This window comes from Moschus berezovskii, chromosome 10 (assembly GCF_049115385.1).
Source record: "Moschus berezovskii isolate FMDL1 chromosome 10, NW_MosBer_1.0, whole genome shotgun sequence".
Lineage (NCBI taxonomy): Eukaryota > Metazoa > Chordata > Mammalia > Artiodactyla > Moschidae > Moschus > Moschus berezovskii.
Window position 1 is genome coordinate 82,121,960 of NC_142469.1, and position 25,115 is coordinate 82,147,074.

The following is a 25,115-nucleotide window of genomic DNA, read 5'->3' on the forward strand; positions in this document are numbered from 1 at the left end:
AATTCTGTTACCTGATCACGTTCAGACAAAAACTGTAACATCAACTCTTCTTTGGTTCTCCAGCCTGCTGGCCTGCCCTGTGGATTTTGAATTTACCCTGTGCCTTCAAAATCATGTGAGTCAACTCCTTAAAATAAGTCTTTTTCTCTCTCTCTTTGCGTATATACATATAAAGATTATGTATACTGTGTTCTCCAGAGAATTGTGACCAATACAGCTGTAGAAAAAGGGACCACTTTAGCACAAATGACAAAAAGTCTAGGGCATTGTGTATGTGTGCTCAGTAGCTTAGTTGTGTCTTTGTGACCCCTATTGACTTTTTGTAACCCCAGGGACCCCAGGAGCTCACCAGGCTCCTCTGTCCAGGGGATTATCTCGGCATGAACACTGCAATGGGTTGCCATTTCCTCTTCCATGGGAAGTTCCTGACCCAGGGATCAAATCCACCATCTCCTGTGGCTCCAGCACTGGCACATGGATTCTTTACCACTGAGCCACCTGGAAGGCCATTCATCACATACTAATACAATCAGCAGGAGTGTCCTGAGTACATTCTAATCCATGCAGACATTGGATGCTCTGGATGCCTAGTCCTGGGAGAAAGCTGTCAAGTCACTGTCTGGTTAACTGGCCAGTTAAAAAATGGAAAGAGAAGCATCATGGACTTCTTTTTTTTTTTTTTGCATCATGCACTTCTAATCAACAAATGCTAGTAGGAAAGGTCCAGGTACATGGGTCTAACTGCAGGTTCTTCCACCCCAAAGAGTGCATCTGTCTACACGTTCCACATAGAAAGACACCAATAATGCAGATGTGGCAGGTGGCTGAGTATCACCTGCTCCTACTTCAGGCTACAACTCAGCCCAGTCCTCTTTTTTTTTTTTTAAATTTGTATTGGAGTTTAGCTGATTTACAGTGTTGTATTAGTTTCAGGTATACAGCAAAGTGAATCAGCTATACATAAACATATATCCACTCTTTTAGATTCTTTTCCCATACATGCAATTACAGAGTATTGAGTAGAGTTCCCTATGCTATATAGTAGGTCCTTCTTAGTTATCTACTTATTCTAGTGTGTATATGTCAATCCCAGTCAGTCCAGTCCTCTTAATACAATCTCTGGTCTCTGGACCAAACTCACCCTGCTTAAACAGGGCTGCGGCAACAGTGACTTATGGCACCAGTACAAGTTTGCAACAACCAGCTAATAACCTGCATCTGTATTTTAGGAATTGGGGAATTTTGGAGAACAGAAATATTTCCAACAATAGTCCCCAAAGAGGTAATAGCAAGTTTTTGAAAAAGTAGATCCTCATGGTGGTGTCTTAGAAAGGTACCTGGGTTGCTCAACAGCTAGGAGATCACAGAAAAGGTCAGAACCTGAAATGGAACCTTGTTGTTTTGTTACTTTTCCAGGACTAGTGAGAAAGTCAGCTCCATCTGCTTACTGGGAAGTATTTAATTTAATCTGTATTTTAGTTGCTTTAGCTTTGCCAATGGCTTGAATGATTTCCATTGGGAATTCATTCCTACCATTTGGCCACTGATCAAGCTGTTAGTAAACAGAACACTCTTCCAAATACAAAAATGATTTCCTCAATCTGCTTTGTTTTGCCTTTTGCTTGTTTTGCATTTTAATTTTATTGGACATTTGGTAGAGAATCCTTTGTTTAAAAGGGGAAGGTATGATAAGGATGGCGATTCAAACATAAGGCTTTTCATTTTTGATATGTATTCACAAAATTCCCTTTTCAGTCCCTGGGACAGTTTCATCTCAAAATGTGGAAGGCCTGAGGAGAGAGGAAAACAGGGCTTCTGTCACCATTCCTGTCCCATAGCTGTGATGAAGAAAGGCCTGGGGGGAAATGGTTGCTTCATGTGGAAGGCCAGCACATTTGGAAGAGAGAAACAGAAGAAGAATGGATGAAGAGCTGTTCCATGAAGATAAACTTTAGGATTTATTTTCAACTTTTATGTTTTGAGTTCAAGGTCTTACCACTCTCAGGGAGAGTGTCAGTCACTCTGTCGTGTCGGACTCTTTCGCGACCCTTTGGACTGTAGTCCACCAGGCTCCTCTGTCCATGGAATTCTCCAGGCAAGAATACTGGAGTGGGTTGCCATTCCCTTCTCCACGGGGTCTTGCCGACTCAGGGATCAAACCCAGGTCTCTTGCATTACAGGCGGATTCTTTACTGTCTAAGCCATCAGGAGGACCCTCCCTCAGGGAAGAACAATTAAACAAATGCCAAGCTCCTAACTCTAGTCTCCTAACAGGAACAAGAATCTTCAATCATATTTCCTTGTCAGCCAAGTTCAGAAAACATGAGAAGGGGACAAATAAATGGAAAGAGAGAGAAGCGACCATAAGACAGACAGAGTAGTAACTGATTTGCTGACCCCAGGCCCTCCTACAGCCAGTGAGCAGTATTTGAAAAAAACCCACACAGTCTCTAATTTGTATTCTGGAGGAAAAGCCAAATACTGTCTTAAAGTGTTTTTAGGGTACTGTCTGTTTCTAGGAATAACATCATCTGATGTTCTTTAAGACCCAAAGGACTTCTACTGATCAGAGTGATTATAGATTTAAAGAAGAAAGACCATGTGTGTAAAAATTCCTATAATTCTATTTTTGGAAGGCAGAGTGATGTTGGCAGTGGACGCCAGGACCTGTACTGAGAATTCCCCAGGACGTGAAAACACTGTGAGTTAAGTTCAGAGGCAGAGTCCCAGGCTGTCTGGGGATGGTTGTTTCTGCCTTTGCTTCAGCCTGTTTCTGGTAGACATGGGATTTGTCAAAACCTTGTCTGCACCACCATACTTCCTTCTAGTTTTACGTGATTTCCCTCCTCAGATCAGCTGAGATTTTCAAGGCTTACCTTCTAGAGTACTGACACACTGCCTCTCAGAAGGGTGAGCGAGGCGAGGAGGGCCTGGGACAAAGGACTCCACGCGGACACAGTACAGAGTGTCCGGCTCCAGCCAGTTGAACACCAGAGTGTGGTTTGTCACACACTGGGACCACTAGGATAGGGAATTGCAAACACAGTTAGAGCCAAAGATTTACAGCAACCTCAGACAAATAACTAGAGAAAGAAATAAAAGACCGAGGTACCATTAAGTCCTTTGCTATCACTATGAGTTTTCTTTTTAGCAACAGCTTTAAAATAACTTTTCCCTTCAGCTCGGCAGGGTGTGGTCAGGAACCGAACAAATTGTGGGAACAATTCTAAATAATGACATAGGAGGGATTTCTTATTCAACTTTGTCCTGTGTTCTTGCTAATATTTCTTTTCTTTCTCGGAGAGTGACTGGCAGATGTTAAGCAAGCAGAAACTCTCCATCAAAGTGAGGTGGACAATTGCTCTACATGACAGCAACAACATCATAGCAGATATTTTCTGGAAGGAAAATCTGAAGGTAGCTCTTTAAATTTCTATGCATCACCTTCAACTGTATCCTGCAAGGCAACACTTTTGAGTATCACACCTTCCCGGATTCACAGGCCGGGAATTTTAGAATCAGGGCTGCACGTTCTAGCATTAGTTTCAGAAAGTGACACAGATTATAGGTCCCCATTCCATTTCAGGCTTACCGTTCTATTGGATTTAGTATTATATATGGACACATTATACTTCAGATTAGAGTATATTTGTTGCATGGAAATAGAGCTTTCTTCTGGATTTTTCTTCCACTTCTTTGGAGCCGTCAGAACAATAGAAATGGATTTCTCATCAGCAGTCAAAGCAACCTCTGGTGGGCCAATTTGTGCTTAAAGGGGAGGGGAGAGGGAATTATCATGTTCAGATGTAGAAAACACCTTGGATGAAGCTACAGTATAATTCTACTGGGATCAAAGCTCTAAACCCCATCCTCTTATTTGAAGTGCTTCCGAATGCTCACCTAGACCCAAGTTATACCAGATTTTGAAATAATCAAGTCACAGACTCTGATACAGCTGATTTACTTAGGCACATGTGGTTCCTAGTTACTTGGATAAACAGTACTAGATGATAGGAAATACAATTAAAAGTGTTTGCAACACTATTATTACCTGACAAGTTGGTGATAATAGCATTAATCAGATTTGATGTGTTTGTAAAGATCAGCAGTGGAGAAATGAAGCACTGCTAAAGACCTTTGGGGATATAACCTTGGGAGAATGATCTAGAACAGAGATTAGCAAACTTTTATCACAAAGGTACAGGTCATATTTTAGGCTTTGCAGGCCACGTGATCTCTGTTGCAACTATTATTTATATAAATGTAAAAACCATTCTTGTCCTGTAGAGAAATAGAAAGGAGTGGAGTGCTGTATTTAGTCTGAGGCTCTGGTTTGCTGACTTCTGATCTAGAAGGGCAGCAAGGGAAAGGTGCCAGCTCTAGAACCCAGGGACCGCTTGTAAATGTCATCCTGGCAGCTCTGAGTGGGTCCTCTACAGCTGAATCAGTCTTAGATTGGGGATGGAAAAATTTTAAAAGCAAATACCAGGAAGATGTTGCCCTCATTCCAAGTTATACCTAGAAATTATGTCATCACACTATCGAGTTTATAACAAGCAGAGACTTAGTTTGGTGATCAGAACAGTCTATTTTTTTTAAACTTATTTTTAATTGGAGGATAATTGCTTCACAATGTTGTGTTAGTTTCTGCTGTACAACAATGTGAATCAGCCATAGGTACACATATATCCCTCCCTCTTGAACCCCACTCCTGAAAACAATCTTTAGTCAACCTGTGGGCATATGTCAAATAGTTTATAAAACCACAACATTAAGATAAATCTGTCAGTTGTTCCTGAAATTATACAGTCTCAATTGAGCAATAAAACGAAATCAAAATTTGACAGTTTGGCCTCTAGTGTCAATTCTGAATCGGGGAGCAATCTGAGAGAGACTTGGTCAAACCTTTTTTTCTAAAGATGAGGCTCTGAGATACAGTAAGGCGAAATACCCAGTATTGGGCTGGTCACTCCACCTAATGGACAGAGTGCAGAAGAGAGCCAAGCAGAGCACTGGGATTTGGACAAGGCTATCTATGAGGCAGAGAGGGTTACATTAGGTCAGATGAACTTGATACTTATTTAATACACAACTGAGCTACTTACTTTCTAAGAAAGGATAGAATCGTCCAGTTTCTGCCCATTTGGAACAATTTGTTCCCCACATGGCCTTAACTTTAGCATAATATTGATGTTCATAGTCAGAAGTTTCAGCAGAAAGGTCACAGTAGGTTCTACTGATATTTCTGCATTCAGATTTATTCAGCCATTTCTTTTGCCCATATCTGCTGAGAAGAAAACTGTCAATCAACAATGAGGTGCTTTCCATGCTTTACAATAGGAAACAAAAACAGTCATTATATAAAATTGAATGGAACTTAAGACCTTCTCTTCAAAGCAACAAAAGTGCCTGTCATTGAGATAAAAAAGAATCTACTTCTGCTGCTAGCAATTTTTTTCATTAGCTGTCAGGAGCATGAGTCAGAGTTTCTGTAATCATCTTTCTTTTCTGTGAATTATAATGTGGATAGTACATTTGAAAGCATGCATTTTATTATTATTCTTGGGCTACAGCATAAATTTTACAGATTGTGTGATCAATTTTTCTATGTAAGTGTACAGCCCACATGCATACCAAGGTCAGTTTGATGGATATTTTTTATTTGTTTGTTTTGGATGGCGTGTTTTAAGAAAAGTTACTAATTTTTTTTCTTAGAAATTCTTCTTGACATTTTCATAAAATTTAAAAATATACTTGCCCTCAAGGGTTCTAGGGAAAATTCGCTAGGTTGGAGTTCATTTCAAAATCTGCATTTTCGATGATCATACTGATAATGATGATACAGACTAGGTTGTTCATATAGATGTTCCCTCTCCTTTATTAAAAACATAACACAGCAAATAGGGAGGGGGATATTTCTAGCATTTTTCAGGTGGGAGAGACTGAGGTATTGAGAGTTTAAGTGACACGGGATGGGCTAAGTGTAAGAGACAGGGTTGCAGGAGAGGCTACTGAAAGGAGTAAAGCAGGCACGTTGGGCTGTTAGGTGTGTCGGGCTATTAACTCTGGTGGTAGTGGAGAGAACGTAATGGTTCATGAGTGTCAGACTGGGGAACAGTTGAAGAGAATGCTGCAGTGGTCCAGGTGGAACATGTAGGTGGATTGCACAAGTATGGTGACAGTGGAATGAATGACAGGGCAAAAGTAAGAAATATTAGGAGACAAGACTTGGTGATTGAGTGCACGTAAGAGATGATGGAAAAGAAGGTGTTAAGCATTACATCTCTTTCTGTCCAGGACAGATGGGTAGAATGGTGGTAACATTTATCCAGATCAGGAATGTGGAAGAAGAGTGGGTTTGAGAAATAGGGAGTGAGGGACAGGGAGGAACGAAAGATGAATTCAGTTTTTGACATGTTGAGCTCAAGATATGTAAAAGGTATCTGAATGCAGGTGCCTGGAAGGAAGTGGAGCTCAGCAGAAAGGTGTGCGTGGGAGGTAGGGATTTTGAAATCAGTGACATAAAGCTGCTCATTGAAGGCACAGGCATGAATGAAATTATCCATGGAGACAAAGCATAGCCTAGGATAAAATTTCAGGAGCATCAACATTTAAAGGTGAGATACAAAGTACCCTCATAAATAGCAGCTAAAGAGGGAGAAGGAAAAAGAAAAACAGACATCACAAAAGTCAAGGAAAGACTACGTGTTGAGGAGGAGGAATTGCCAAATTTATCAAGTGTTGCCAAAGCTTAAGGATATCTTTCTGTATAGAACAGTCTTTGGGACTCTGTGGGAGAGGGTGAGGGTGGGATGATTTGGGAGAATGGCATTGAAACACGTATGTTGTCATATGTGAAATGAATCACTAGTTCAGGGTCGATACATGTTATAGGATGCTCGGGGCTGGCGTGCGGGGATGACCCAGAGGGAGGATAAAGGGAGGAGGGAGGTGGGAGGGGGGTTCAGGAGGGGGAACTTATGTAAACTCGGGGCGAATTCATGTCAATATATGGCAAAACCAACCAATATAATATTGTAAAATAATTTGCCTCCAATAAAAAATAAATTAATTACTTAAAAAAAAAAATAAATAAAAAAGAAGGAAAAAAAAAAGGATATCTTTCCTTTTCAGAATACGGCAACAGAGTCCTGAAAGTAAACATCTCCTGTTTCCTAAGTACCACAGTTACCAGAAAACACTAAAAATGTAGTTAGATATGGGGATATCCCTGGTGGTCCAGTGGCTAAGATTTTGCCTTCCAATGCAAGGGGTGTGGGTTTGATCCCTGGTTGGGGAACTAAGATCCCACATGCTTTGGCCAAAAAGCCAAAATATAAAACAGAAGCAATATTGTAAAATATTCAAGAAAGACTTAAAAAACGGTTCACATAAAAAAAATCTTAAAAAAGATAAAAAGAAATAGAGTTTGTTGACCAATTTCTACAATTCAAGTAATCACCACGCCAAGGGGCTTTCACACTTTTGTCACCTTCCGTGATGGTGAGCCACAGAAAGAAATATATTTCACACTGTGACACAGTTCATACATATATCTCACATACTAAAACAAAGGTTTTATAAGATCATACAACTTTACTACATGCCAGACACTCAGTTATTTTATTATTCTAATCCCCTCCACACCATCCTAAACCTTGCCATACTAGTTATGTCCCTCAAAATTGATTTCAAGACCAACAGGTCTTGACTAGTGGCTAGAAAAATATTGCCATCGCTTGTTTGACCCTTTCTCCTCAAACTTCCTGACTCTGCCAAGGCCGGTGCAGCATCCCATGATAGATGTTGATGAAGGAGAAATACTCTTGACCAAATTCTGGATAAAATGCTTTGTAAGTTTGACAAGCTGATAGACATGAATCCCACAATAAATGCCACAGCAATGATGTTTATCCATGCCCAAAAGTCATGTTGGGCTCTAGGAGATCTCTGACTGCTTTCTGGTAACAGAAGGAAACATTTATCAAGTGCCTGTTAAGTATGGATGCGTGCTTAGGATTTGAAAGCTTTATCTAATTTAACTGTCATAATAACCCTTGGAGGTGGGTACCGTTATAGTCATCCCGTTTTACAGATGAGGAAATCGAGGCTCAGTGATGTTAGTGGAGCTGCTCAAGTTAGTCTGACTAGGAGCAGGCATAGCTGGGATTTGAACCACTTTCTCTGATGCTAAAACTTGTGCTTCTAATGCTACACTATATTTTCTGTGTTAAATTCCTCGCGTAGATATAATTTAAACTTTTGCTAAAATTTCATCTTTTACTTGGAAACAAGCTTCACTCAAAAGTAAAAATGTATAATCTATAACCAGCCAGGTCCACAGCCTGGCTGTGAACCCAGTACTGTTTGCCCTCAGAATTGAGCATGGAGTCTGTTGGTGACACACACTGCCCTGTATTCCTGCCCACCATCCACATGCACAGGGGGTGTAAGAACTCCAAAATGGAAAGTTTATTTTCAAATATTCTTTTTTGAAAGGCATATAATCTAAATTATTTGCTCTCTCAGAGCAGTCATCACTGCCCTTTTTTAAAAAATCCTTTTCTGAATCATACAAACACATGCAGAACAGAGCAAGCTCCTTGCTCCACCTATTGGAAAAGGAGGCAAGGGCACACTCATGAGCCATTTCTCTTGACAGAGTGATGCCTCTTCCCTAAAATACTGGTTCCTGAGAAACTCACTGGCAATGAGCATGAGGTTCTAGATAAATGAGGTCTTTGTGAATAGTAGCCAAAGTCTTCCACTGCCTTTAATGGTCAGAATATTTTTTTTCAAACACAAAAACGACATTATTCTTTTTTTTTTTTTGTAAATATGGGACATTTTTAAAACTCACACGATCAGAAAAGTTTAATGGAGAGATAAATAAATTACTCTGAAACCCATTACCCTGAAACATTTGGTACATGTGATTCTGTACATCTCACTGTGCTTATATGTACCCAGAAGAATGATTCAATAGTTGAATACATAGACAAAAACTCGATTATGCTATACTTATGATTTTAATAAAAATAGTAAAATTTAATTTGATTTGAACTTTAATGAGAAAGAAATTAAACTGAAATGAATCACTGCAGTTCAAATGTTTCATCACCACAAGATATTAGTTCTTAATATCGTTTAATAAGATAGTTTAAATTAAGCAAATCATATATGAAAGATATTGAGAGTTTAGTTATTCAAATGATAACATTTTCATTTTAGATCACATATAATAGCTTGGTGCTATAAAAGTCAGTACACATACAGTCTTTCCCCACCTTATGATTTGCTATATTATTAAGTTCAAACATTTAAAGAAAATTCTGTAACCACATTTCTCATTACTATTTCGTCTTAGTTCTACATTTAGATGGTTTCAATGCATGCTACTCATCTTTTGTGCCATAATCTTGTTAAGGTTGTGTAGGTTCATTTTTATCTCTCTTTCAGTTGGAGATCCTCTTTAGTTAGTGTTTCCCTGCCCAAACCTCTGCAAGAAAGTCTCAGTGGAGTGATATCCCAAGTTCCACCTGCTTGAAAATACATTCTTTGAACTTGGTGGGAGTCTTAAGTCACACCTATATTTCCCTCAGAAGATGTATCACTGTCATCAGCTGAGTGTCGCAGATAGAAATCACTGCTTTTACTATGATGGTTATAAATCATGTCATTTTTTCAAAGTTCAATAACTTCACCAAGATGTCTTTCTATTATTTTTATTAAATTTTCCTAGGCAGAGCATGCCTTTACAATATGCAATTCCAGACAGTCATTATTACCTGTTCAATTATTGCTATCAGTTATAATAGATTTTTCATCTCCATAAAACATTTTTATTTTCTATCTTCTTCCTAAGTTCTTCCGTCTTGCTTTTAAAAAAAGTTCTTCCTCTTGGAGTCTTAGAATCTTTTCTTTGACTGTTTATCTCTTCTTTGACACTTCCCATTAGAGACCATGTTGTTTATGGACTCAAACTACAGACAATTAATTACTTGTCTGAATTTTTTTCTATTTCCAAAAGAAAGCTTTCAGGAACTTTTAACTTGTGTTCATTTTTTTTTCCTTTCTTCCTTTCAGTAATTAGGGATAGGTTGCTGGAATCTTTGGGACAATTACTCTTTGAAGGGAGCAGTTCTTTATTAAATATTAGGTGAATGGGTATGGGAGTGACAATCTACCCCACACTTGCTCATCATTTTGCATTCTTTCTTGCTTGTCATGAGTTTTGAGGGAGAGGTGAAAAGTGAAAATGTCCATTCATTACTATCTATAATAAAAACCATGAGTTGTACAGAATTCTGTACTCAGTTTCACTTAAAAATACCCTGTAATTCTAATAAGTTTACATGTTTCAGAGGTGATGGATCTCCTTGTTTGCTCAGCCACAGAATAACATTTTGATCAACTTCTTTTCTCCATTTAAATATTTCCTCTTGCCTAAGCACTCAACACTCTGTTTACATGAATAAATTATTGTCTAATTTAATCTAACAAAACATAACAAGATAATTTAACAGAAAATATCTAAAGTCTCTCTTTTTCTTCAAACACTCATTTAATGTAATAGGGTTTGTTAATCTTTGCATAGGAGTCTAAGTCTTGCTTTCATAAATAAACCAAAGGAAAAGAACCAACTTACATGAAATACTGCACAGTATAACTAACTTCCACACCTTGTAAGCCCTCTGGGGAGTTCCACTGTAGGATATTCTTCATGTTTATGGATATGAAGGTGACATTTGTAGGTTTAGGCAGATCACCAGAGACACAGGGAACTGAAAAAAGAGTAGAGAGGAATTGAGGGTTTAGTAGAGAGAAAGGAAGACTTAACCTGTGGTGGCTGGTCTCTAGATACAGCCCCCAAGAAGCAGTATCTTCCAGTACTCGTGCTTTGTGAATTTTCTTCCAGCCCGACCTGACTTCATGACCCTGTTTAACCGACAGAAATGATTCTGGGACTGAGCCTTAACAAGGCCTGGGAACTGTCACTTTTGCTTGTTTGAAAGCCCTGAACTGCAATGTAAAAAGTGGGCTACACTGCTGGACAAACCCTGTCGAGAGGCCATATGACAAGAGAGATGTCCAGCTGTCCTAGTGTCCCAGCTGAGCCCAGCTTTCCAGCCAAGGGGCCAGAATGAAGTTACTGTGGACACTGTAGCCCCGTTTGCTTCAGACTAATCACGATGGTGTGATCACTCACCTGGAGCCAGACCTCTTGGAATGTGAAGTCAAGTGGGCCTTAGAGAGCATCACTACGAAAAAAGCTAGTGGAGGTGATGGAATTCCAGTTGAGCTATTTCAAATCCTGAAAGATGATGCTGTGAAAGTGCTGCACTCAGTATGCCAGCAAATTTGGAAAACTCAGCAGTGGCCATAGGACTGGAAAAGGTCAGTCTTCATTCCAATCCCAAAGAAAGGCAATGCCAAAGAATGCTCAAACTACTGCACAATTGCACTCATCTCACATGCTAGTAAAGTCATGCTCAAAATTCTCTAAGCCAGGCTTCAGCAATATGTGAACCGTGAACTTCCAGATGTTCAAGCAGGTTTTAGAAAAGGCAGAGGAACCAGAGATCAAATTGCCAACATCCGCTGGATCATGGAGAAAGCAAGAGAGTTCCAGAAAAACATCCATTTCTGCTTCATTGAATATGCCAAAGCCTTTGACTGTGTGGATCACAATAAACTGTGGAAAATTCTGAAAGAGATGGGAATACCAGACTACCTGACCTGCCTCTTGAGAAACCTGTATGCAGGTCAGGAAGCAACAGTTAGAACTGGACATGGAACAACAGACTGGTTCCAAATAGAAAAAGAGTACGTCAAGGTTGTATATTGTCACCCATGATTATTTAACTTATATGTAGAGTACATCATGAGGAACGCTGGCATGGAAGAAGCACAAGCTGGAATCAAGATTGCTGGGAGAAATATCAATAACCTCAGATATGCAGATGACACCACCCTTATGGCAGAAAGTGAAGAGGAACTAAAAAGCCTCTTGATGAAAGTGAAAGAGGAGAGTGAAAAGGTTGGCTTGAAGCTCGACATTCAGAAAACGAAGATCATGGCATCTGGTCCCATCACTTCATGGGAAATAGATGGAAAAACAGTGGAAACAGTGTCAGATTTTATTTTTTGGGGGCTCCAAAATCACTTCAAATGCTGATTGCAGCCATGAAATTAAAAGACGCTTATTCCTTGGAAGGAAAGTTATGACCAACCTAGATAGCATATTAAAAAGCAGAGACATTACTTTGCCAACCAAGGTCCGTCTAGTCAAGGCTATGGTTTTTCCCATGGTCATGTATGGATGTGAGAGTTGGACTGTGAAGAAAGCTGGTCGCCGAAGAATTGATGCTTTTGAACTGTGGTGCTGAAGAAGACTCTTGAGAGTCCCTTGGACTGCAAGGAGATCCAACCAGTCCATTCTAAAGGAGATCAATCCTGGGTGTTCATTGGAAGGACTGATGCTAAAGCTGAAACTCCAATACTTTGGCCACCTCATGCGAAGAGTTGACTCACTGGAAAAGACTCTGATGCTGGGAGGGATTAGGGGCAGGAGGAGAAGGGGATGACAGAGAATGAGATAGCTGGATGGCATCACCGACTCGATGGACATGAGTTTGAGTGAACTCCAGGAGTTGGTGATGGACAGGGAGGCCTGGTGTGCTGTGATTCATGGGGTCGCAAAGAGTCAGACACAACTGAGTGACTGAACTGAACTGAACTGAACTGAAAGCTGTGTGAGAGGCTTTGAGAGAGGCCAGCAGAAGAACCATCCAGCTGAGCCCTAGTTAATCATCAGAACTGGGAGAAATAATAAAATGATTGTTTTAAATTACCCCCTGAAATATGTTGTCAATCATTAATGTTCAATGATTCAACAGACATTTTTGACTAGTGTTTTGTAATCGTTTAAGTGATCCTCTAGAAATGCCATGTGGTGGTTCAGTTGTTCAGGTGTGTCTGACTCTTTATAACCTCATGGACTGTAGCCTGCCAGGCTCGTCTGTCCAAGGGATTTTCCAGGCAAGAATACTGGAGTGTGCTGCCATTTCCTTTTCCCGGGGAACTTACTAAAACAGGGATCAAACCCAGGTCTCCTGCATAGCAGGCAGATTCTTTATTGACTGAGCCACCAGGGAAGCTTAAAATGCTGTATCAGTTATCAAAATGTTACAAACTCTGTATCCTAAAGGATTAATTCTAGAAATCCTCTGTAGAGAAATGATTAAAAAATAAACATTTTAATAGTTTAAATAAAAGGAATAATAGGTTAAATAAAGAGAATTAATAATGTGACAATAATATCAAAACATTAAACAATTTTCTCATCCTACCATTCTATTTATTAAATGTGTAAACCTCTTTACATTATGGATAAATCATATGTATTGCCACAATTTTGGTGGCCAGTCTCCAAGGTGACCTTCAGTGGTCCCCTCTTCCTGGCATTCACAGCCTGCATATTCCCCTCTCACACTGTAGCTGGGTTGGTCTATGTGAACAATAGAGTATGACAGAAGTGAGAGCACATCATTTCCAATATTTGGTTATAAAAGATACTGTGGCTGCCATCTTGCTTTCTCTCTTTTGGATTATTTACTCTAGGAAATGTCAGTTGTCTTTTTGTGAACAGTTCTCCACAGAGGACCTTGTGCCAAGTAACAGGCCTCCCAAGATATGTTGAAGAATTGAATGGAGTTTCTTGCCAAAAGGCACATTAGTGAACTTAGAAGTGGATCCTCCAGTCCCAGTCAAGCTTTCAGGTGACTGCAGCCTCAGTCATCTATACTCTCACATATACTCTTGACTACACTCATGAAAGACCCAGAGCCAGAACCAGATAAGCCATTACTGGACTCCTGACCCACAGAAACTGAGAGATAATATTTGTTGCTTTAAGCTGCCAAGTCTTGAGGTAGCTTGTTACACAGCACTAGATATCTAATACAACAAAGAGTCTAAAACTTAGAGAAACTAAGAGAAATTAATCACTTAAAAAAACCCATAAGTTAGATGGAGGAAGGAAAAAAATGGTTCCCTTCATTTCCAATGATGTTATAAAGGACTACTGCTTTCACAATCTTGAAAAATGTTCTATTTAGTAGTTTCATTTCATCTTTATGAAAAAATTTAAAAAACCAATGAGAAAAATGAAAACTTCTTAGACTTTTAATTACAAGTGAGGGTTACAGCAACAACTTTTTGAATTTTTTAAAAAAGATAAATGCTCTGTTAAACACATTATATTGAGTTGGCCAAAAAGTTCATTTGGTGTCTTCCACATCTTATCATGAACTTCTTAGCCAATCCAATAAATACACTAATAAGGATTCAGAGTAATAGACACCTTTAATAGAAATACATTTTAAAATGGATGTTGCTGTTTGGTACACTATTTCTGGGGGAAGAATATCCTAGCTTTTAGTCCTTTAGATCATTTGGATTGACATTATCATTTAGATTTCCTAGGCAGAAAAGATATCAGTTTTGGATATCCTCTAGTCAATAAATCAAAGCATTACCCCAGGGACAGCCCTAAAATAACAACAACAAAAAAAATCTGAAGACACAGGGCACAGGGATATACCACTTGAAGATGGAAGATTGGAGTGATACATCTGTAAGTCCAGAAGCCTGGCTACTACCAGAAGCTAGGCAAAGTGAAGAAGGAGCTTCCATCAGAAGCTTTAGAGGGGGCATGGCACTGCCAGCCCCTTGGTTTCATGCTTCTAGCTTTCAGAACTGTGAAAGAATACATTTCTGTTGTTTTAAGCCATTCAGTTCATGGTACTTTGTTATGGCAGCTCCAGGAAGCTAATACAGCTGCCACCATGTGGATACATCAGTTCAGTTCAGTTCAGTTCTTCTCAGTTGCTCAGTCGTGTCCGACTCTTTACGACCCCATAAATCGCAGCACGCCAGGCCTCCCTGTCCATTAACAACTCCCAGAGTTCACTCAACCTCATGTCCATCGAGTCGGTGATGCCATCCAGCTATCTCATTCTCTGTCATCCCCTTCTCCTCCTGCCCCCAATCCCTCCCAGTATCAGTCTTTTCCAATGAGTCAACTCTCGCATGAGGTGGCCAAAGTATTGGAGTTTCAGCTTTAGCATCACTCCTTCCAATGAACACCCAGGACTGATTTCCTTTAGGATGGACTGGTTGGATCTCCTTGCAGTCCAAGGGACTCTCAAGAGTCTTCTCTAGCACCGCAGTTCAAAAGCATCAATTCTTCGGCAATCAGCTTTCTTCACAGTCCAACTCTCACATCCATACACGACCACGGGAAAAACCATAGCCTTGACTAGACAGACCTTTCTTGGCAAAGTAATGTCTCTGCTTTTTAATATACTATCTAGGTTGGTCATAACATAATGATGAATAAACAGGTATGTTCCTGCCCTTGTAGAGATCCCAGACAAGTGGGAAGAGAGACACCATTGACAAGTCGAAAATCAAACTAGCATGTGGTGCCCCAGCTATAGAAGAGAATAAGGTTGGAGCAGTGGGTCACAGAACCTACTTAGATAGGGTCTTAAGAGTCAGCTATGAGGTGGGAGGGCAGAGTGTTCCAGGCAGACTCCAGAGGTGGGGAAATGCCAATCCAAAAAGACCATGCCCTTGGAACAGTCAAAAGGTCAGTGTGGCTAGAAAAAGTGAAAGCTACTGGCCACGTTGTGATTGAAGAAGTTCAAAGGGGCTAGATCGCCCACCACCACTCCCATCTTTGTAAACCCTGGAAAGAAAGTTGGGATATAATTGAAATACAGCAGAAAAGCACTGATGCCTTTTAGGCAGTGGAAGTCAAGAGCCTATTTGTATTTCAAATGGATTATTTCACTACTGAGAGGAAAAAAGATTGAATGAGGGCAAGATAGACCTGGAGAGACGGGTAAGACCACAACTGCAGCAACTCCAGTGAGGATGGCTGAACTGGCACCAAGATGCTGGCTGTGGATATGGAAAGTGGGATGGCAACAGCTGGGAGCTCTATTTTCAATGCAGAAACAACAGGAATCCATGATGAATCAGAGCTATGAGAGTCTTATGGGTACGAGAGTTGCCTGTTGTGAAAGCTACATCAACAGATGAGGATTTATTAAGGAATATTTGCCCTTTTGATGATGCAACAGAATGATAGAAAATAGAATAGTACTTGTTTCTGAGGGGGAGAAACAGCACATTTAAAAAAAAGCACAATCGATAACTAGTATTTCCTTGTGTTTTCACCTTTACAAAGTCGTAGGTACTATTTGTTTCCAGTTTGGAAAAACATAAAGAAAACACTCCTGAACAAATGTTCCAACTGAGATAAGTCATTTTCTTAACCTGCCTGTACTGATAAGATAATTTAATCAACATCCAAGTGAAAATATGTCATACCCACATTGATGTCAGGAGTCATGTGCTGATCTGTGAGTAACAAAAGCACCTTTGTTCACATAGATTTATGGCCTGCGAGTACAGATCTGATCTTCTGAGAGTCATTCTATTTAATATCCAAAATCACAAAGTTTTTGGATTGGTACACCTAATTTTATTTCTGGGAGTGCTGTACCACTACAACTTTGGTTTGGTACAAGGGTCTTCACAGTCTGGACTGGCCTCTCCTTATGGTGTTCAGCCAAATGCCCTATGTTCACTAGTCACACCAAATTACCTGCAAACCCCTAACTTGCTTAGCTGTTTTATACCCTTTATAATTTTGGTACTCTCTCCCTAAATATTTTTTGGAACTAGAAGATGCCTTGTTTTCCCTTTTGTGCCTCCATTCAATGAATATTGGCCTGTGCTATTTTAATGACATGACTGTGTTGTGATATTGTGGAGAGTACGCATGGTATACCCTAAAAGGGAGTGGGCATTTTTGATGACAATCTCTGGGTAGGAGGCATTTTTTCAAGAGAAAGTGAAATTCAGAAGACCTCGGAAAGGGACCAGAATTTTGGGCTCCCTTTGAGCTTCCCTGATGGGGGTGTGAATGTTGGGCAATGGGAGGGAGACTTGAGGCAGGGTCCCCTTGGATTATGGGTAATTAAGATGGCTCCTGCAAAGTAGCGGTTATCCGTGGGGAGGGAGGAAGGGCAATACAGGGGAAGAAAGTTAAGAAGCACAAACTATTACGTATAAGATAAGCTACAAGGATATATTGTACAACACAGGGAATACAGCCTATAAATGGAGTGTGAACAGACCAATGAACAACGACAGCAGAAAAGATGGCTTCTACCCTAACAAAGCTGTGAGAAGTCAGCAAGAAGGACCCACTTAATGAACTCCCAAGTAATGATGAGTTAGCTCTAGCTTGTAAGTCATGTCATTTAGACTTGCGTTCCCTCTGTGTTTATTTTCCTCTCATTATATCTAGGCCTTTGGGAAAGCCTTCTAGCCCAGCTTCATCTATGTTATAGCACCATAAAGAAAAAGTCCTTTGTCTCCTCTTGGGTCCTTTAATAGAAAGAGAATAGATAAATGACATTTGAAATGGGTAAGTCTTTGACAAGTTCATTAGTGGAGTTTTACAAAGTGTGGCTGCTGCATTAGTTTCAAGAGTTATCTTATAGTTGCCTTTCTGTAAGTGTAATGAAATAGTATGACATTTTCCTAATGGCCTCAAAGATAATACTAAGGTCACTGTCTAAATATGTTGCAGTTTTAATCATATGCCTGACAGTAAAAGATATTTCTATTTCATTACACTGTGGGAAAAATCAATGCATAAATTAGTACTCGATGAACACCAGTAAAAATTGGCTAGGTTTTCAGCGTGAACTCATGGAGGGTAACTGGTCTCATGGTTACCCAAACCTCTCTCTTCTGGGGCTGAGACTTTCTGACTTACCCTTTATGGACAACATGTTCATGCACTCCTGAGGAAAACCATCAGACTGTAAGAGGCTGAACGGTCAAATGTGGCTGCTTCTGGGGACTCTCCCTTGGGACCATTCAAGTTTCGCAGGCTCATTAACTTGGGAACCTCAGCACTGAGGGAGCCCTGCCCATCTCTGCCCTGAGAAAGTCTCCAGCCCCATCTGTCTTTCTGCAGCTAAAGCAGTGAAGTAATCACCAGGCTCTGAGGTGTTTGATGCAGGGCACCGTGTCTTACAAGAGCCTTTGTATCCCCAGTGCCTGGCAAATACTTTTGAACTGAACGAACCAGGGACTGCTTGGCTCACATACATCATGAAGACAGAGCAGGACCCAGGATCACATGAGCATCTGAATGAGGGTGACACAGTCTGAACTACCAAACCTTGATAGCTTGAAATAACCCTGCGAAACTTGCACTGTACACAGGGGATACTCAACATATTTTTAATGAAGGAAGGGCAGCTCATGGCAAGTGGTTGCCACATATTATAAATGTCTTTCAAAATAGGAAAATACTTTACTACCTTGTAAGACCAAAAGAAGAGAAAAAAATCACCTGACAGAGTTTTCTGTTGTGGGAAATGGGGTTAAGAAGGGTTGATGTACAAAATGGCACCAGAGGGCGATTAATCAATTTCAGGAAGCAAAGCTGTGAATATCTCATCCCAACCTCCACCGAAGGAGAGCTAAACAGTGTCTCTGCCTTCCAGCAGATGAAGTATTGTTCTAACTGTATCATGCTAAAAGGAAAGGCATATTTTCTAAGTTTTAAATTATTTTTCCTGAAAAGTATTAACTCTTCTTTCCTCCTTCCCCAGCCACTGCAATTATATTTCAAGTGCTCTTAAAAAGTGAATCGTCTAACCAACACTTAAAGCATGATGCAGGAACTATTAACCTGAGAAAATATACTTAACTGTCTTCTATGAAGGAGAGAGTATGGTTTGGAGCTAACATTAGTTCCTCTGAACTCGATTATCTTTCTCTATCAATTCTGCTACTATTTCCCTATTACTGCTTAGCTCATTTGTTGTTGTACTTGAGTACGGCCTCTGCTTTGCCTATAACAGGACTGCTCGTTGTTACATGGGGCATGGCCACCTGCTCTATCTCATTGGCTTCCAATAATTGTTTATGTGAGTAGGTCGGAGAGAAGTCATAAAAACAAGAGTTCTAGAGCCACACTGACACCTGCTCCCTGCTCTCCGCTTACCTGAGCTGTGTGCCCTGAAGTAAGTTATTTAGCCTCTGCACTCAATTTCCTCATTCGTAAAATGAAATGATATTATTATCTGCCTCACAGGCTTGTTGGGATGATTAAATAAGGTTCCTAAAATAGTGCCTGGTACAAAGAAAGAACTCAGTAATTATTAGCTTAGACTTGTCCTTCATGGGCTTCCCTGGTGGGTCCATGGTAAAGAACTCACCTGCCAATGCAGGAGACACAGGTTCTATCCCTGAGTCAGGAGGACCCACTGAAGGAGGAAATGGCAGTCCACTCCAGTATTTTTGCCTGGAGAATTCCATGGACAGAGGAGCCTGGTGGGCTACAGTCCAAGGGATCGCAAAGAGTTGGACACGACTTAGTGACTAAACAACAACACTGTTGTCCTCCATGGTTACTATTCCCCTTTCACAGCTGAATAAAGGCCCAGAGAGGCTGACCGACTTGCCTGCGGTTATTCAACCATTCAGAGGGTGCTCGAGTCCAAGTGTCCTTAGGACAACAGAGATCTCTCTGCTAGGATGCTCACTTGCTGCCTTTAGGGAATGCTTCAAAGGACAGTGTTGTGGGAAGAGATTGCACAATCATTACAAAGTTTGCATGTTACTGAAAATTGCTTCTAAGGAGATATATAAGAAATTCAATGAGGAAAACCTGAGTATTTCTCCTTCACTGAATCTTTTTCTGGTGGAAGTATACTTAGTCATATCATTCATTCCACCTCATTACCAGGCACCTACTAGAAATAGAAACTGCCAGTCACTAAGGTGCACTGGAAGACAGAAACACACAGAAGGCCCAGGTATTTTCTGAATCTGGACATAATCCATCAATACACGCTTTCCCTGCCAAGTATGTGAATGTTTATATGGATGAGTGATACATAAGTCATACATGAAAAACATGTTATTTCCTTACAGCCACACCTCAATAAGTAAATCTATGTGCTTAAACATGTTCTGGAATATTGCTACTGGTGCATGAGAGAAAACTAGACTTTAAGATTGAGACTACTTATTAAAATAAATATATTGGCGTTTACCCATCAAAAAGAGTGCACATCTTCCAAGCAGTTTCCTTCGGATTGTTTATAATTATCCCCGGCATTGCTCAGCTCTGACATTTGGGACACATATACTTTTAGCTACAACTGTCTTTAGAGGTAGGTTATAAATATGCCAAAATTCCACCTCATTTTTAAAAGAAAGGCACACCTTGTTTTTGCCCAACATAGCATTTCTTAGCTTGGTTATATAAGTTGCTTGGAAGTGGCTCTGAAAGATTTTGAAAATTAAACCACACCTTCAAAATGAGGTTTGCCACTTAATGGGTTATTCTGACCAACGTGTACAGGTTCTATCCAGAACTCTGAAGAAAGGAGTTTAGGAAAAACACTGTCAGATTTTTGTGCATAGCTTCCTAAAATGCCTATTTTGAAGATGTCATTATCAATTTGTATATGTTGGTCCCATTGTTAGAGAATCAGTCCCATTGGCTTATGTAATTTCTTGTGTGAATGCCTTCCCTTCCCTTTCAGAAATTGGCTTTTTGAGGGCAAGGGTTTGATTTTCTCCACATTTTGTGATTGCCAAAGTGTCTATCCAAAGTGACTATCACAATAACTGTGGGAAAGAAGGTTCAAATGTGCGTTGTAGTCTCTACAACTCAATAACTTGCCTCAGAAAGGAACAGACAGAAGAAAGAATAGAGACAGACTTCCCTAGTGGAACAGTGGATAAGAATCCACCTGCCAATGCAGCGGATGTGGGTTCAATCCCTGGTCCAGGAAGATTCCACATGCCGCGGAGCAACTAAGCTGCCCAACATAACTACTGAGCCTGAGTGCTGCAACTACTGAAGCCTGTGTGCCTAGAGCCTCTGCTCCCCAATAAGAGAAGCCACCACAGTGAGGGGCCTACACAGCACAACTCAAGGGCAGTCCCCACTCTGCAATTAGAGGAAGCCGCGTGAAGCAACAGAGACCCAGCGCAAGCGAAAAATTGAAAATAAATAAATGAAAAGAAAGAACAGAGAGAAACCATTTGGAGCCACTGCAGATGCTGACTGCAGCCATGAAATTAAAAGACGATTACTCCTTGGAAGGAAAGTTATGACCAACCTAGATAGCACATTAAAAAGCAGAGACATTACTTTGCCAACCAAGGTCCATCTAGTCAAGGCTATGGTTTTTCCCGTGGTCATGTATGGATGTGAGAGTTGGACTGTGAAGAAAGCTGATCGCCGAAGAATTGATGCTTTTGAAATGTGGTGCTGGAGAAGACTCTTGAGAGTCCCTTGGACTGCAAGGAGATCCAACCAGTCCATTCTAGAGGAGATCAATCCTGGGTGTTCATTGGAAGGACTGATGCTAAAGCTGAAACTGCAATACTTTGGCCACCTCATGCGACGAGTTGACTCACTGGAAAAGACTCTGATGCTGGGAAAGGTTGGGGGCGGGAGGAGAAGGGGACGACAGAGAATGAGATGGCTGGATGGCATCACCGACTCTGTGGACATGAGTTTGAGTGAACTCTGGGAGTTGGTGATGGACAGGGAGGCCTGGCGTGCTGTGATTCATGGGTTCGCAGAGAGTCGGACATGACTGAGTGACTGAACTGAACTGAACTGAACTGAAGGTATTGGAAAGAACCACTACTGGGAGCTCCAAGTTCAATCAACAGATATTTATTAAATATCAACATATATCATCCATTTTATCTTTCACATCATTTTCAAATCCAGTACTTCTTTTTATCCTCACATATGTAATACAGTTTTTCCACTGATACCTCTATCACTTCACATATTCAGAGAGAAAATGAACAAGATAAAAATGTGAGAAGACAGAGAAACATAGAAAAACGTAAGAGAAACAAACAAACAAAAATCCTTAAAAATAATTACTTAGTGGAGATTTGGAAGTAATTAATAATATTTACTTCTGCTCATTGTTGATTGGGATTTTGAGGCAAATGAGGCTGAGAGTGTGCAAGCTATCTAATCAAATAAGATGAAGACAGAAACGTAGAGCAGCCATTAAAAATACAGTCAGAAAGATGCATTCTTTTTCAGTGGGCTAACTCTTCTCTGTAGTGACAAGTCAATGCTTTGCTGTTTTCAACAGTGACTTGGACTCGATTTAGACCTCTTCAGGTTGGATTATGCCTTGATGAAGTCGTGTAACTAAATATAACACAATGGATGGGGGCTCCATGTGCAACTCAGGTCTCTCTGAAGATCAGCTCTTAGGGGTAGTTACCCTGCCACAAAGATGTCAAAAAAACACTGGTCAGGATAAGGCACTGGCAGCACTGGAACTTCTCCAGGATCAATGCAGAGACTGCATCAGTGCAGACGTTCCCTTGCTCTTGCTATTAAAGCTAACAGAGCCTTCAAAGGACTGTGTTGATTCAAGGAAGTAGGAAACAGCACCTAGGATACCAGCCTTCTTAGAAAACTACAGCTGTAACATGGGTGCCTTTCGATAACTGTTTGCAGTTGGACTCAGCATTGAGTAGAGTCACAGTCCACAGTGACCTGGTGAGGCTGTCAATGACCTTGAGGTCAGGCTGTCCGTAAGCTGCAAAGCTCCTTCCTCCTATCCATTTGCAATACCACCCTCAAAAAAAAAATCCCTCCTTTTCGTAGGATTTTGCTATTTGTTGTTGGGTTTTGTTTGTTGATTAGTAGCTTTATAAGAAAAAAATGTAAGTGTAGAAAAGGAATATTAACTATCTGGTCATTTACAGATAGAATATGCTTAGAGCAGGATTTAACTTTATTTTCTTGCTAGTATTTTAAATGAAAAATACAACGAGTATATTGGCAATTCTCATAAGTTTCAGTTTCCCTTTTCATAGAAAGCCCTGCTTGACTCCTAAATTAGAGCAGTTGCCTTGTTCTGTGCTTCTAAAGAAGCTTGGTTTCTTCAGTTCTGTAATCATCTGAGATTAAAAGCTCTACAAAGAAAGAGCCCTTGCTTTCTTGTTCAATTCAATACTTCGAACAGTTCCTGAAATGTATGAATGAATGACACTAAGTGAATGAATAAATGAAAAGTACTCAAAAGAAGGTTATTTAAAAATCACATTGCATCAAGTTATATTTTAACTTACGAAAACTCAAAATGAATGTGTGGGGGTTACGAAGCTAACTCTTTTTCATTACATCTGATCAGCTCAAATACTGCATTCCCCTAAGTTATTTACTCCCAAGTTACATATGCTGTTCTAGTTTGCACTAAACCATTAGCCAATTAAAAAAATAACAATGTAAAGCATTTAGTAGATAATTTAGAGAACCTTTTAAATATATATGTTTTAATGTAAGTGGAGGAGGGAGGCTGACTTGGAATCATATGAGTAATTAGCCTTAAGCATGAAAATGGTCCATGTTGGAGCAAGATTTTGCAGGAAAGTGCCCCATAGAGAAATGGAGGTAGGGGTTGGAAGAGAGTGAACCCCTCTGCTGAAGAAATTTGAACTCTATCATCTTAATACGCATCCATTGATGTTTCTCTTTTTTAAAAATTGAGATAAAATTGACATAAACATTATATTAGTTTCAGGCATACAACATAGTGATTCCGTGTTTGCATATATGACACAATGGTGGCTTTCTCTTATGTTCATGCTAAAGAAAGCATAAGACTCAATGGCAAGCCACTCCAGTACTCTTGCCTAGAAAATCCCATGGATGGAGGAGCCTGGTAGGCTGCAGTCTGTGGGGTCGCTAAGGGTCGGACACGACTGAGCGACTTCACTTTCACTTTTCACTTTCCACTTTCACACATTGGAGAAGGAAATGGCAACCCACTCCAGTGTTCTTGCCTGGAGAATCCCAGGGAAGGGGGAGCCTGGTGGGCTTCCGTCTATGGGGTCACACAGAGTCGGACACGACTGACGTGACTTAGCAGCAGTAGCAGCATGCCCTTTCCATTCTCAAGGGAGGCTTCCAGGTGTGAGACCGCTGCAGAAGTTTCCCTTCGGCGGTGGACATAGATTAATAAATATGTTGAGGAGAACTACACAGGATTGAAAAGGCAGCTTTTCTTCACTTTAAGAGCCAAGCTCATGGGTCCTGCTCACTACCCTCCAAGTCTTTGAGGGTATGGCGCATGCCTGTTCAGTTGCTCAGTCATGTCCGACTCTTTGCAAACCCCATGGACTGTAGCCTGCCAGGCTACTCTGTCCATGGAATTTTTCAGGCATGAATACCGGAGTGGGTTGGCATTTCCTCCTCCAGGGGATCTTCCTGGCCCAGAGATTGAATCCCGGGTCTCCTGAGTTGCAGGCGAATTCTTTACCACTGAGCCACTTGGGAAGCCCGTTGAGGGTATGGTTGTTGTTATAAATGCATGGTGAAAGGAATATGCTGCAATCCCAACCTCCAGTACCTCATTACGGTGGGCTTCAATCCAACATGACTGGTATCCTTATAAAAATGGAAAATTTGGACACAAAGAGAGACATGCACAGAGGGAAGATTATGTGAAGAGACAGAAGGAACACTGTGTGAAGGCAGAAGACTGGAATGGTGCTCAACAGGCTAAGGAATGCCAAGGATTGCCAGCAACCACCAGATGCTAGGAGAGAGGCGTGGAACAGATACTCTCCTACAGTTTTCAGTTCTAGCTTCCAGAACTGTGAGATAGTAAATTTATATTGATGTAAGCAACCCAGTTTGAGGTACTTTGTTATGGCAGCCCTAGAAAAGTAATACAGTAGGTGTCTGTTGCTCACATCTTTCCTCAAAAATGAACATAATGTTTATTTATGAGAACAATGAATGCTTTAAGGGCTGCCAAGTTACCTGAAAGCAAAAAGGAAGGGATTGATGTAGGAGAAAGAAAAAAAAAAAAAGTCTGCAACATTGAAAAAAAGGAAATTTAAATGGGGGAAGCAATGTAAATAGAAGCTTTAACTAAGAGGATACACTTGCCAAAATATCTCATATTACCAAAATACAAATGTAATTGTATGAAATGGAAATTTCAGGAGGC

General features: G+C 40.5%; 1 protein-coding gene across 2 annotated transcripts in view; it reads right to left on the reverse strand.

Annotated features, from left to right (window-relative positions):
- IL20RA (interleukin 20 receptor subunit alpha) overlaps positions 1–25,115 on the reverse strand; it is a 35,193-nt gene that overhangs the window by 4,110 nt on the left and 5,968 nt on the right. The window contains exons 2-5 of one of the 2 annotated variants that reach the window (XM_055433495.2): positions 10,649–10,784; positions 5,106–5,287; positions 3,593–3,768; positions 2,877–3,021 (exon numbers count right to left, since the gene is read on the reverse strand). In XM_055433495.2, the coding sequence (XP_055289470.2) occupies positions 2,877–3,021; positions 3,593–3,768; positions 5,106–5,287; positions 10,649–10,784 (639 nt within the window). The remainder of the gene's footprint in view (positions 1–2,876; positions 3,022–3,592; positions 3,769–5,105; positions 5,288–10,648; positions 10,785–25,115) is intronic. The other variant, XM_055433496.2, reaches the window with a different exon arrangement.